Here is a 13,939-nt window from a genome sequence, read left to right on the forward strand (position 1 = left end):
TGCTCAGCACTACTCTAAAACAAATCTGCATCATCATCCTCATTTTGCTAATGTCCTCATCATTTTCTCTTCCGCGCTCTGAAAGCTGATGAGAACAACAATAGCTCGTCCCGTCGCACTTTCATCACTCGAAGCTTCAGGAGCTTCAAACGCAGCCTGAAAGCATGAAGCTTTGTTTTCTTTCTTTCTTTCTTTTTTTTTTTTTTTTTGGAGCGGGGGGGGGGGGGAGAATCCTTCAGGGCAACGAGAGAGCAGGAGGAGGAGCAATGTGTGGAGATCAAACCGATTAAATTCCTGTGAAACAAACACAACTTTTCTCTACAGATCACAGTAGTTTTACTTTTCGGAGGCTGACACGCATTTAAATGATCTAACTGCATCACAAACCCGAAAGTTTGTCAGGAGGAGATCAAGGACCTGATGGAGAGGTGGAAAGTCGTCGTAAACAAACGGAGAGCGTAGAGATCCCTAACCTGCAGCTCTGCAGTCACACACGGCTCTTCAGCTCCATTGTAGCGGCGCCCTGAAAGCTTTCGCAAAGGTCCCGCCTATGCACCACAACATTTCCAAGTGAAAGTTTAAAAACTTCCATTGCATTGTGGGCGTCTGGTTTCCCATGACAACGGTGCTCGGAACCACTGAGAATGCAACTTTTTGAAAACAGGTGGACGTTGTCAAAAATGCTCGTCCTCTGTGCAAATGGGGGTGGAAAACAAGCAATTATATGTTTTCACTTGAAACGTTGTCATGTAAACGTCACCTAAAATATATAGAATTTTTTTTAAAATCAGTTTTAATACATTTTTCACATCTGATATATTTCAAAAAGACTCGTCTCTCTTGAACTCTAAGACTCTAAAGCTAAAACAGCTAAAACTGACAAAATGTATTAAAAAAATATATATATAAAAGAAAAAAAGTGGTAAATGTACCATATCACATAAATAGATAAAAGTGCAGAATATGCATAAAAAGAGAGAGTGAAATTTAAAAACAACTTTAACCATTGGAAAAAATAAAAACTGAAAGAAAACAGGACAATCAAATTATAACAAGAATGTCTATTTTGTTTGCACTTTACAACATGTGAGGAAACTTTGTTCCCAAGGAGAACATGCAAACTCCGCAGACCCCAGAAGCAATGGTCGGTTTTCTAAGTGGAAAGAAAAAAAAGTGTTGTCTTTCACGCAGTGCTCAAGGACAGCAGTTTGCACCGGGTCCACTTTATTCCCTCAGGTGAGGCGTATCGATCTTCGCTGCTGAATTAGCATTTCATATCACCTCCGCTCATTTAAAATGGTGATTGCTGATATCTCACCCAGGACAAATGGTTGGCTGGGGAATTACAGCTGAGGGCGATACCGATCAGCCAGCAGAGTTAACGAGCTTATCATGGCAATGTAAATAGCCGTGTGTGTGTGTGTGTGTGCGCGCGTGTGTGTGTGTGTGTGATCAGAGGATAAACTGGAGGAGAATTACTAATGGCTGTACGAGAGGAGGATGTGTCGATGTCGGCTGTGAGGGATTTCGGGCCCCGTCTGTCCGTCACACCGGAAGGCGATCAGATTTGTCAGAGTGACAATGAGACGGAGCACACTCATGGATTCCTGCCCACCAAATCAAACTCAATTCATTTACACAGCTTATCTGCTGGTCAACGGGTCCATGCAGGGTCTGCAACCTGCAGCCCCATGTGGCTCCACAGGCCCTCTATAGCTGCTGCAGAGGGGTTGTAGAGCCACATGTGCAGGTTGTAATGAGCATTTAAGGTTGTTTTACTGTGTTTTCCTTCATGATTTCATTTGTTCCAGCGTGAGCAGCCGGACCATGGCACTTTTCTCCAGCATTTCCTCGATCATACAGTGCACAATCAGCCTTCAGCTGTTGATTTCTCTTTTTTTCTTCTTCTTCAATGTCTGTTTGGTGACTGGCAAATTCCCTCTGACAGCTGGGGAATGTTCTGCTGCACGCGGTCCCACCCGCACAGGGCAAACCTCGTCTGCATCCTCCTCCCGAATGCAGAGAACAAATAACAGCTGCTGGAAACATTTTACAACAACCCCAAGTTTGCCAGAAAACTGAAAGGGGACCTGAAAGACATCTGGACTGAGGATGAGCTGCAGGAACAACAGCTGAGCACCGTTTCAATGCCTCACATTTCATGTTTCTGTGTTTACGTACGTAAAACATCAAATATCACAGGGATCTGAGACCTGCAAATTCATGGATCACCAAAAGCCCAAACTGCCAAATGTTCAGGAAAAGCTTCTCTTTTTGTTATTAATTACCATCCATGTTGTATTTCCGGTGGCTGCTCATGGTGATGGTGACTGCTCTGACAATACTTGATACAGTAGATATTCAAAATCTGTATTTAGGGCTTTTTTCCTGGTCTCTTTAAAGCCCTCAAGACTGTTTTCTGACTCCATGCTGTGTTCCTGTCTCGGGTATGAGGCCCTCAACATGGTGGTGGCAGCACCAGAGTGAGGGGCTGCATCTGAGGAGCAGACCGGCTTCAACGTAAAGGGGAACATGTGCGCCAATATCAGTCAGAACAGAAATATTGAGGTGAATGTTCTGGATGTCAAAGCTCAGAGGCTCAGTTTGCAAAAAGGAGATAAAACTGCTTTTAGACTTGCATAAATACTGACCTTGAATATTTATTGAATCATTGGCTTTATCTTCTACCTTTTTATTGGACTGATATTATCTATACATGAATTTTTTCATTTTGATATTAAAAAATAGTTTTTTTTCTTGCAGATTCTTTTGAAATGAGCCAATTTGTATTGACCATGATTTAACGTATAAAAGCAATAAAATGGTGAAAATAACATGGTGAATGCTATTTATTATATTTTGTCCTAAATCCCTTCTGACTGTCTGACTCTGTTTATAAAGAAATGCGAATACATCTTTCGCTGCACTTAAACAACCCTGAAAAACGTGTTTTCCCCGTGAAGCAGAATTCCGGGAAATGCAGCTGTAATGAAGTGTGTGCGCAGACAGTGAGCCAACTGAATTCCGCTTTCGTATCTATATATGCCCAGGAGCTGACAAAGTGAGGCCCTGCTTCATTATCCGATCCTGTCGAGACGAAGTGTTCAGTCTGTGGACTCATTAGTTCAACCTATATGTCGAGCCTCCAGTTTATCACAGAGAAGTGTCACCTCACACTCAGGAGCAAGGCTTTACCTGTACGAAGAAATCTATGAAGAAATGTGCAGGCAAAATATCAGATTATGGCTGATTAGAGATCAATACAGAAAGTGAAGGTCGGTTCCTCATGCTGATCATTCCACAATAACCAGTAAAACGGTCGCCTCTTTTCTCACTTCGCACAACTGATTGACACGCATTTTAATGCTACAAATGGTAATTTCCAGTCTTTTCAAGGACCTCAAGTGTTCATCAGTGAATCGTTCCACAAAGATCATCAGAGATTATTTCTGTCTGTCAAAGGAGGAAGCTAGATTTCAGTGTTTTCTCTATGCCGGCTATTCAAATTGACATTATTCTCTGAAATAAAAACATTCTGTGGACTGAGCATGTGGTCACTGATTCCTCGGATTAACAGACGATGATCCATTAATCTTCAGGCCACAAGGGGAACTCCAGTCATCCGTCCACCCGACTGAAACACAAACATCTCAAGGCGTTCCAACACAAACAAAATTACAAACTAGGACATTTCCAATATTTTTTGCCTCTACCACATGTGATGCGATGATGTTATTAAGGATGGAGAATTTGAGTGGAGACAATCACGATCATTTTCCAGATTTAATCAAGTCTGCTGTGTATCATCCATCATATCAAACCCAATATTACTGACCTGCACTGGCCCAAATTCTAATTTCATGTCAGAGTGATGGATTTCTTTAAAATAATTAAGCAGCGGACATAAAGCCGAGAAAGTGAGCATCTTCCCTTCTGATTGTAACAGCGTCTCAGCAGCAGCCGGCTCCACGGGGAGACGTGGAAACTAACTAACTGTGTTTCTGTCTGTGATTTCACCATTCCACTATTTATATCTACAGACACACTGTTTCAGTCAGGCAGCAAAGTGTCGCTCCAGGCTGCATTCATTGCAATCTCCTGCTACTTCTTCTACTCTGTCATCTTTTTGTTGTTGTGTTGATTTGTGGGATAGGACGCATCATCAGGCTTTTCCTGGCATCCTTTCCTCCGTACTTGATCCAGCGTGGGGGAAAAAAAAAAAGGTACAAATGGGCAACTTTTTCCAGGTTGTTACAGGAAACACAGCCTTTGCCGCTGGTCAGTGCAAAAGTGAACACGGAGCGCGCTCGACAGGACGAGAAGTCTTCATTTCTCTCTCAATTAGAGCTGAAATCCATAGGCTCATTACATGGTCCCGGTTCCAGGGTCCTCTCTGTCCCCTGACGTCTCTTTCACACTAACAAGACAAACTCTGTTAACGTGGAGCCTCCAATTATTGGGGGAAGGCATCACAGCGCTGCTAACAATGCAGCTTTTTGTGGGTAATTCGCTCAACTCGTTGTGACACACGGTGGAGAACGCAGACGTGCGACTGAACCGTAGCTTAATAAAAACATCGGCTATTCTGAAGGTTGAGGAGCGGCATGTTGGGATGTTATATATAGAAGATACTGAATGGAATGAATATTGACTGATTTTAAATTACTCATGGTGTTTAGTGAACACAGACTGAGCTCCGCTCAAGAATGTGTCCTTCCAATTGAAGAAGGAAAAGAAAAAAGATTTTGAGGCGTTTAAATGACAGAAAAAGGAGTTTGACCTAGGTGAATCAATATAAATATGGTGGCGTCGTTAAGTATCTATACCTGTGATCTCAGGTTAGACAGGTAACTCCAAATGGCTTCCAGATAAACTGAATAAAAACCTGGAAAAGTGCAGCACATATTTAACCCACTGAGTTAATTCACAGAGCTGGTTCTCTACTCCGACGTGTCAGTTTATATTCATCCAAACCACTAAAAGGTAAAAACTGACTGAGCTTTGCTTTGATGTTGCAGGTTCAGCGGTTAATCATTGTAACAGTTACATCTCTTTCTAGTGACTTCATCCATTTTAGATCTTCATCATAACTCTAGTAGTAGTAGTAGTTTGTGTGCTCATCATAAAGCTCCAGGAAAAGCAGCAGGTTGTCAGTCAAAGCACATGGCTGAAACTCTCTATTTTCCTCTGACACTTATCTTCATTTGGATCAAATCCTCATTATCTTACCAAGAGGGGATGTAAAAAAAAACAACTCAATATTTCTCAGCTGAAGTGAGAGTGCAGGTCAGACTCCGATTTTAAATAGATCAACTATTGAACCTTTCTTTTCTTCAGATATTATATTTGTATCCTTCAGCTGCGGGATAAGAGTCACTTTGAATGATAGTCTGATGTGCAAATGAAATAAAACAGAGAAAACATGTTTATTTCCATATATTTGAGTGCAAGCTTCATGGAGCCTCTGCAGTAGAATCACATGTGGCTGCACAGCTGTCGGTCAGTTTGGACTTCATTTCCCAGAAGCCTTTGCTCTACCCTGACTGAAACAACATCTCCCCCAAAAAATTGTTCCAAACTGATATTTGCTTTGTTCGACTAATATGTACACTCTCTCAACTGTTGCGATCACACCGGAATTTATATATCTTTTTGTTTTTTGTTTTTATTGCAGTTTCCGCGGTGCAAGCTTTTTGTCTCCTCCCGTGTTCCGTCCGTCACATCAATACGGAAGTCGCCGCTGAATGAAAATGTCAGAAAGTAGCTTGAAACCTGTAAAACATGTCATCTTTGACATGGACGGATTGTTGTTAGGTACTGGTATCTGCTTTATGTTTCACGTTTTCTGGTTTTACTGCACAGACTCAAAGCTTCGCTTAACTCAGTCTCTCTCTCTCTATATATATATAAATATATATATTCGTGCTTCTGATATCATGTTGAACTCCTCAGACAAAGCAGATCATTTTAACGTGTTTGCATAGTTTTAAGAAATCCTTCATCGATGAAACATTATTTTATTCATTTTGCATCCTTTATAATTTGCATGTTAAATCGGCATGTGTGTGGAGAAACCGTGAGCGATAGAAACTGTCAAAAGTCAACGGAAATGTTTGCTTCATGTGGGCAAAGCAGTGCAGGTCTGAAACGTGAGCCCCTATAAACAGTTCAGAGTTTAATCATTGTTTGAATTTGATGTCCAGTTGGATGTGAACCGGATGAAACAGTAGTTTGAAATAACCATTGCTAAATAACTCGGGTTATGCTTTCTGTTAGAACGTTTTCCCCAAAGGCTCTCCTCCTTAAAATGAGCCAAAGTTTGGCTTGAGTCTGGTTGGGGGCAGTTGCCTACTATCACTGGGTTCATCTGCAGCAGGAGTGGGAAACATGTGGTCTGTGGATCAAATCTGGCCCATCAAGAGGTCCAGTCAGGGCCGCAGGATGACCTCACTATGTAAACGGACACATTTTTAGATCTGAGGATGTGCAATATGTGATTAAAGCATCATTTTGAATGAGCGATTTGTCTTTCCTCCCAGACACGGAGCGACTTTACACCGTGTCCTTCCAAGAGATCTGTGATCGCTTCGGGAAGCGCTACACGTGGGACGTGAAGTCGTTGGTGATGGGGAAGAAAGCTCTGGACGCCGCGCAGATCATCCGGGATTCTCTGGGACTTCCCATGACCGCAGAGGAGCTCCTGGCTGAGAGCCGGCAAATCCAGGAGGGGATCTTCCCCTCCGCCCAGCTCCTGCCAGGTGCATTCGATTTCTCCTGTGGCACATCTGGATTTCACTTATGAACTCATATTTGTATGTAATGGATCATTGATAAGATGTTCTGTCTCTATTATTCACAAAATTCTGGATTTACCAACAAAGTCACCCATCAGGCAATGAAAAAGGCTGAAATCTGCACAAAATAAGGCCAAACAACTGAAAGGCAAACACAAATTTTGCAGGTAAATTGAGCAATACAACAATAACTTTGGTTTTCCCATCAGGCGTGGAGAAGCTCGTCCTCCATTTGAGGAAGCACAATGTTCCCATCGCCGTGGCGACCAGCTCGGCCGGCTCCACATTCCAGCTGAAGACGAGTCGCCACGGCGACTTCTTCGCGCTGTTCGATCACGTGGTTCTGGGAGACGACCCCGAGGTGAAGAAGGCCAAACCCGAACCGGACTCCTTCCTGGTGTGTGCCGGAAGGTTCCGGCCCCCAGCGGCTCCACAAGAGGTAGGTGTGTGTGTGTGTGTGTGTGTGTGTGTGTGTGTGTGTGTGTGTGTGTGTGTGTGTGTGTGTGTGTGTGTGCGTGTGCGTGTGCGTGTGCGTGTGCGTGTGCGTGTGTGTGTGTGTGTGTGTGTGCGTGCGCGCGTGTGCGTGCGCGTGTGTGTTTTGGCAACTCGAGCCAACTTTGCTGTTTTGCCTTTTTGTCTTTTCTCATGGTTTTAGCTATTTAAACTATTGTTTTGTCCATCATTCATAAAGTCTTTTTCCTTTTATAATTTGTTTTGGTTTAAGCTGTTTTAGCCACTTAATGATTTTAGTTTAAAGTTTTCTTGTGGTTTGAACAATTGTCCTGTTTGTGGCTCTTGTTGTGTGTTTTGTTAGTTTTTTGTATTTGAAATAATGGTAACTTTTTTGCTCCTTTTTCCACATTATTTACTTGTTTGAGCATTTTTCTTTCTGTTTTGGGTCATTTGAAGTTAACCCGGTTTTTCTTGAAATGCATGCACCTTTAGTGTCTTGTTTTATTAAAAAAAAAAAAGAATTTGTAAACTGAACTTCATTCTAAACTTTGAAGTAAACGTCGTGCCATGTGACATCTCAACACAGTCCTGGTGTTGCGGAAATCAAAATTAATTTTCAAAAAGCTAGAAACTATGGAAGACGTCTAAAAAAAAAAAAGAAAAAGGAAAACAAAAATGCACTTCGTAAAAGCTTCCGAGGGAAACTTTCGAAGCATGTTAAGAGTTAAAGATGTTCGCCGCTGCTGATGTTTGACATGGAGGCTTGTTGGAGGGAAAAAATTAGTGAACTGAACTCATTTTCAACAAGTCCTCTAACATTTTCTCTGCAGTGAAACAAATAAAGCGCATGTGGAGGACTTTGTAAGGACGGCCACGCTGAATCAGCTCTGGAGTACCACTCACTGTGATGGACTCTTCACACACACACTCTGTCTTTGCTTAGTGTGTATTCCACCTGCTGTGTGAATCTGTAAGACTGAAAGAGATTTTAAACACTTTTCCTCATCATATCCAGCGGTGGTTTTAGTGTCAGGGATTGCTGGAGCGTCAGAGTTAATGCATTTTCCCTCGGTTACCTGCCTGAAGTATAAACTATTAAAAAACACACCATTTTGCAACTGAATTTAATAAGTGCATAGATTGGATATGACAGTGTCGATAGAACTGATAGTTGTAACAACAACAAAAATAAGGCGTTAAAAGGGCAATTTGCAGCAAATCAACATTATAAAACTACATCTAAAAAGAAAAAAAGGCAGTAGCGGAGATATTTAGATGGATAATATTGCTTTATATATGTACATATACATATATAAAGTATATATAAAGTAAAAATGGCTGAAAGAGTCTCAAAATTAAATAACTAAATTAGACAGGGCAACCACTAAAATCTCAAAAAACAGTTAAAATAGGCACAGAAAATGGTGAATAACAAAAGAACGGCTAAAATAAAAAAAATAAAAAACAGCCAAAGCAACTAAAATGACTGAAACAGCTAAAAAATAATAATAATAATAATTCAAAACTTTGGAGTAAATTGTAAAAAGAAGCTAAAGGATATGGAAACTTCAAAAATGCCTAAATCTGCAACAATGGCTTGACGAAACCGTCAGTGAACAGATTCGCTTATTATTTTTTGCCCCCCCACCCCCCTACCCCCGTGATAACAGCCTGACCTTGAAGCCCACCTCAACCACTCATGTGGTTGTTGTTGTTTGTGATGCAGCTTGCAGGTGGAGCTTCATTCAGATGCAAAGGCAGTAGTTAGTGTTGTGGTGACAAATGTGTCCTGCACAGTGAATAAAAATCACAGAATCACATCAGTCTGCTACCGACAGGAGCAAATGCAACACACACATACAAGTCTACTTCATTTTATAATACATGGAATGTATATTTTGCATAATAGGGCTGCACAGTATGTTGTGAATTCAAGGCTATGCATTTAGACGACAAGGATTCTGTCAATTTTTCGTGTGATAACGGTACATTTTCCTCTAAAAAAAGAAGGAACACTTCAGCATTTGTCGCCGATGTATAGCGGAAATACAGGTGTGGCGTAGAATTATGATATCAGATGACTATTCATGTTAGTGTGTTTCTTCTACACGTGATTTTCGTACTGTTCATACATTCTTGTGAGCGAGCACGGAGCACGCAGTCTCCCCCGTTTTGATCTCGCGTCTCCGTTAAAGACGCGCGGTAGAAATAAAAGCAAAAGGCTTTCATTCAATATTTCCTCATTGTTTCGCTCCTTGTGAAATTAAAGCTGCGCCTTCTGCCTCTCTGGCTGCACACTAAAGGTGTTTTCTACAGTTTGGTTGTTCTGCTCTGCAGCATTCGCACAGTAATACGATTTCCAAGAAAAGCCTGTTTCCATTTGTGGCTGATGGGGAATCTGTTCATCTCCACCTTGTCCTGGACTAAAAGCACTTATTGAATTACTTGAGAGACGCGCGCACGACGGTTAGCGGTAACAAGATGGAGGCGCCAGTGGCGAACCCTACAGAACTCTGCTTGCCCGGTTAACGCTGGAGCGACCTCCTGCAGTCGTCACTATTTATTGCAAAGATGGGAATCAGAAATGTTCTACATTATGAAACATCATATTATACATAATATGGCTTTATATTATCAATAGATTGCTTTTTCTCATATTTCTCATTCGTATCGCTAAAGATTGACTATTATCTGCTTATATTATTTGGAAAAAGATAACACAAAATGCAAGTGATTGTCTTTTTTAATATAGTACAAGTTTCTATTTATTTATCTTAGTTTTTAGGTTGTTTTTGCGATTTTTTGTCATTTCAACAGTTTTTGCAAGTTTATCAACTTGGTCATTGAGCTATTTTAGCCTTTTGTCTATTTGTGCCAATTTGCTTGTTTTTCTTTTTCCATTTCAGTCATTCTGGTTGCTTTTTAAGCCGTTTGTGACTCTTTTAGCTATTTTGCTTGTTTGCTTGTTTTTCTTAATCCTTTGCCGTGGTTGAAGCTGTGTTACCTCTTATGGCTTTTTTAGTTGCTTTAATTGTTTTTCTGACTTTTTGTCTCCCAGAGTTATTCAGGCTATTTTTGTCTTTTTAGATACTTTATCTGTTTGGATTATTATAAGCATCTATTTGAGCCATTTTCAGCAGGTTCTTGGATTTGTTCAAATGTAACTCCACTCTGACATGGAACACATCAAAAACAGAGGTTTATATGGAGAAACTCCAAATGTTGGTGAGCGTTTAAAGTTGAAATCAGTCAGTTAGAGCCTCATCCGTCCACAGTCAGTTTCTGAAGAATATTTTCAGTTTTTGGCAAGTGGTAAAACCCAGAGCTGTAAAGGGAAGGATGTGAGGAAGGAGGGATTGTAAATAGTGTGCCCCACAAGTCTCATAGAAGCTTTGGGGACTTTCTGAAAATGTGTTGTTGAGAGAAGGGAAGTGAGTAATGTGGTGTCGCCGCTGCTGTCCGCCACGACCAGCGGTGAAGAAAAAGCACCGCTCGCCTCTCCCAGCTCGCGTTCCTCACCGCGGTCCAGATAAGACGGGAGAGATCTCACCAAAGGTGTGCTCGGCAGGCTGAATAAGATTAATGGAACATGAAAGAGAAGCGAGTTCATGCTCGCGCTGATGGAGGCAGCCAGCCCGAGACTTTATCACCGCCATTAATCATGCAGGACGTTACACACCGGGGATCCTCCACAGTCCTCGTATTCAAATCAGCCACAATTAAGACGTGAACTTTTCCACACCAGCTTTCAAATTGGCCCATTACGACTCCACTTGTCAACCTTTACACCCCCAACATCGATTTGTAATGGGGCTTTGTGCGCGGAAATGTTCCCCCGCAGAAGCTTCCGGACAAAACGCTGAACGTTCTCATGGAGGTTTGTCACGTGCTCACACAAGTATCGCGACTCCTTATCACCCTGGCAATACAGGGAAAATACACCACTTAATATGGTTCTGGGAAGTTTAGTTTTTTGCATATTAAAGTGAATGAAATATTAAAACAAAAAATTAATAAGAAATTATTTTTTATCACATATATAAGAGGGATTGGCTGAAAGAGCTAACGTTGCGATAATGTCTCAAAGTGAAATGTAAAACATTGGTTGAAATGGGTCAAATATAAGATGAAGTGACTAAAACAGCTACAAGTGCTACACTAATTAAAATAAAACACTTAAACGATAATAAAATGTATGCACGGTTTCTGAATGTGATGAGTCTGTGATAAAGTGCTCCTATGAATGTTTTTTCGAGCTGAGAGTGGAGCCGGGAGGGGGTGGGGGGGGTGGAGGTGTGGTGGGTGGAGGTGTCGGGGTAGATTTGAGGAGAGCTTGCACAGAGAAATGAGAGCGAGGACGAGCAGCTTCTTACAGCCTGATGAGTCTCGGTGGATTCCCTCCTGACCGCCCGACTTTTGGATGTGCACATAATGATGCTGCAACAGCACGGCAACATCGACTGAAGCCCCCACCCCCCCACCCCCCTCACCCCACCCCCCGGTCAGCACTCTGAAACCTGCACCGCTTCCCTCTGTGTCCTCATGATGCAGCATGGCTGTAGAGCGGCTGCACAGCGCCTCCATGGTGGCTCCACACCCCTTCATCACAATCCGATTTGGCTCAAACGATAGAAATGGTGTCTTCCACTCGTGACTGTGGTTCAGAAACGTCTGGTTTGAATACAGCGCAGAGACATGGAGACCGTGTGGCCGACGTGCAGCGGAGGGTGAATAAGCGGCAGTGACGGATAGCCCGTCGTACGTTTGAAATGATGTCCGTCGCTCGGGGCGGCGCCGGCGACGGACGTGTAACATCTCATCCGTTGTGTGGCCGGGTGACGATGGACGGAGCTGAACTGACGCCGGGCGATGATGGACGGAGTAAAAGTGAAGCCGGGTGATGATAAATGCAAGTGGAGGAGTTGGCGTCGGCGATGGAAGGAGCTCGATTCCCCTTTAGCCTCAGGCTAGCTCCTAATGAGGGGCAATAGGTCAACAGGAGGAAGGAGGTCAGATATATGTTGAAGTCGGAAATGTTCTAAAAATCTCCCCAGAGCTCTCATCACATTATTACTGCACTGATGGCGAGGATGACACATGGCATAAAGCTGACCCGCTCTTTATTTGAACCCCCATCTCCTTTCGCAGTGTAGATTTCTCTGTCACTCTGTCTGAAGGGCCGTTTGTTAAATGACGGAGAAAATACCGGAAAGTCGATTTTAAAATTTACATTTTTTTCCTCACAGGACATTGTGTGGAATTCTGATCATTTTCACTGAAGTTCACACATTAAAACTGTCAAATTTTTTTGTGAGAATTCCTGAGAGATAAAAAGAAAAAGAAAAAAAAAGGAGCTTTTGCTTGTTAGGTTGAGTTGTAAGGCTTCTGCTTTGGACAGTAATGATGACGCATAAGTGTCCGTCCACAGATCACCAGCTGTGGTCAGGTTGGTTGTCGGGGTGAAACTCAGCGTTTTCATTAGTTTCACGGCTCCACAGGAGCCAAATAGAATTCCATGTTCAATGTGATCCTCCACAGCCACACAACTCAACCATTGCCCACCTGATTGGCCAGATGACCCGAAGACCATGAATAAACACCGAGTGCGTAGAAACGACTCGGTCAGTCTTTTGCAGGGTTTGGTAAAATAGCTAAAAAGCTAAAGCAAGAGCTGTCAGTTCAAGAGCCACGTCGCTCTCTTTTGATGGTTCCCCATCTGAAAGGGAAAGCCACTGTGAGCTGAACACCATGTCCACCGTGGCCCCAGTTCTATAACTGAACTTAAACCGGCCCGGTCAGCAAGGGAGCCTTCTGTCGGTCTCGCGCAGAATCAATGAGCCACTATCAGACGTCTCTGGAGCCGCCAAACAAAGCTTCGGCGACAACCACGAAGCCGCCATGGCGAGCTTCGATTATCTCCGTCAGATGTTCGCTCGCTGAGCAACGCCCTCGGGGCGGAACCGCCAGGCGGGTTCGGGTTGGAGGGTGTGTGAATCCCGCCACGTCCCCTCCGTCATGTCAAGACCAGAAACTTTAGCTGGTGAAAAAAATCGAAAAGAGGCAGGAACTTTTCACAAACATGTCACGTGTGTGAATAAATGGAGGATTTAAGTGTTTAAAGGTTTAACATTTGCTACGTTAGGTGAAAGTCCACTCTGAAATATATCCCTGCTTCAAGGGCAGGGACCACAAAACTTACTGAAAACATCAAAGTAGAATAGCTAAATTGCAGTGTGTGTATATATATATATATATATATATATCAGTTAAAAACTGCTTGAGTAAAACAAAGCCAAAATCTTAAACTGCTGAAATAGTTGAAAGTATCCACAATTCTGTTAAAGGCAGCTGGAAAGTTTACAATGTCTATAAAATACAGATAAAGCTTTTAAAGAACAGCCAAAATGGCTAAAATCAGAGGATTCTAGCATGATAGCAGTAATAATGATCGCCAATATAATAGTTAAGCGCAACACCCAACGTAGTTAAAAGTGGTTTCATAAAAGACGGGTGAAAATAAAATCGGTCACTCGCTCGACGCATGAATATTAAAGCAGCGTAAATGGTTATAAACAGTTAAACGTGGTAAAATAGCCTTTGTACGGGTCATTAAACTCTATATCAACTCCATGAGCTGTTCTCTTCATTAAAGGTTCAACATGTTTTTGTGGCTGCAGGTGAATTGCACGTGT

At 42.4% G+C, this 13,939-nt stretch overlaps 1 protein-coding gene across 2 annotated transcripts in view; it reads left to right on the forward strand.

Annotated features, from left to right (window-relative positions):
* Positions 1–5,727: 5,727 nt before the first annotated feature.
* pudp (pseudouridine 5'-phosphatase) overlaps positions 5,728–13,939 on the forward strand; it is a 28,110-nt gene continuing 19,898 nt past the window's right edge. For both annotated transcript variants that reach the window (XR_013937167.1, XM_080520015.1), the window contains exons 1-3: positions 5,728–5,814; positions 6,540–6,758; positions 7,004–7,233. Coding sequence is in view for 1 of the 2 variants with exons in the window: in XM_080520015.1 (XP_080376141.1) it covers positions 5,745–5,814; positions 6,540–6,758; positions 7,004–7,233 (519 nt within the window). In the remaining variant the exon portion in view is untranslated. The remainder of the gene's footprint in view (positions 5,815–6,539; positions 6,759–7,003; positions 7,234–13,939) is intronic.

The sequence above is a fragment of the Blennius ocellaris genome, assembly GCF_963422515.1.
Source record: "Blennius ocellaris genome assembly, chromosome: 24".
In the NCBI taxonomy this organism is placed as follows: Eukaryota; Metazoa; Chordata; class Actinopteri; order Blenniiformes; family Blenniidae; genus Blennius; species Blennius ocellaris.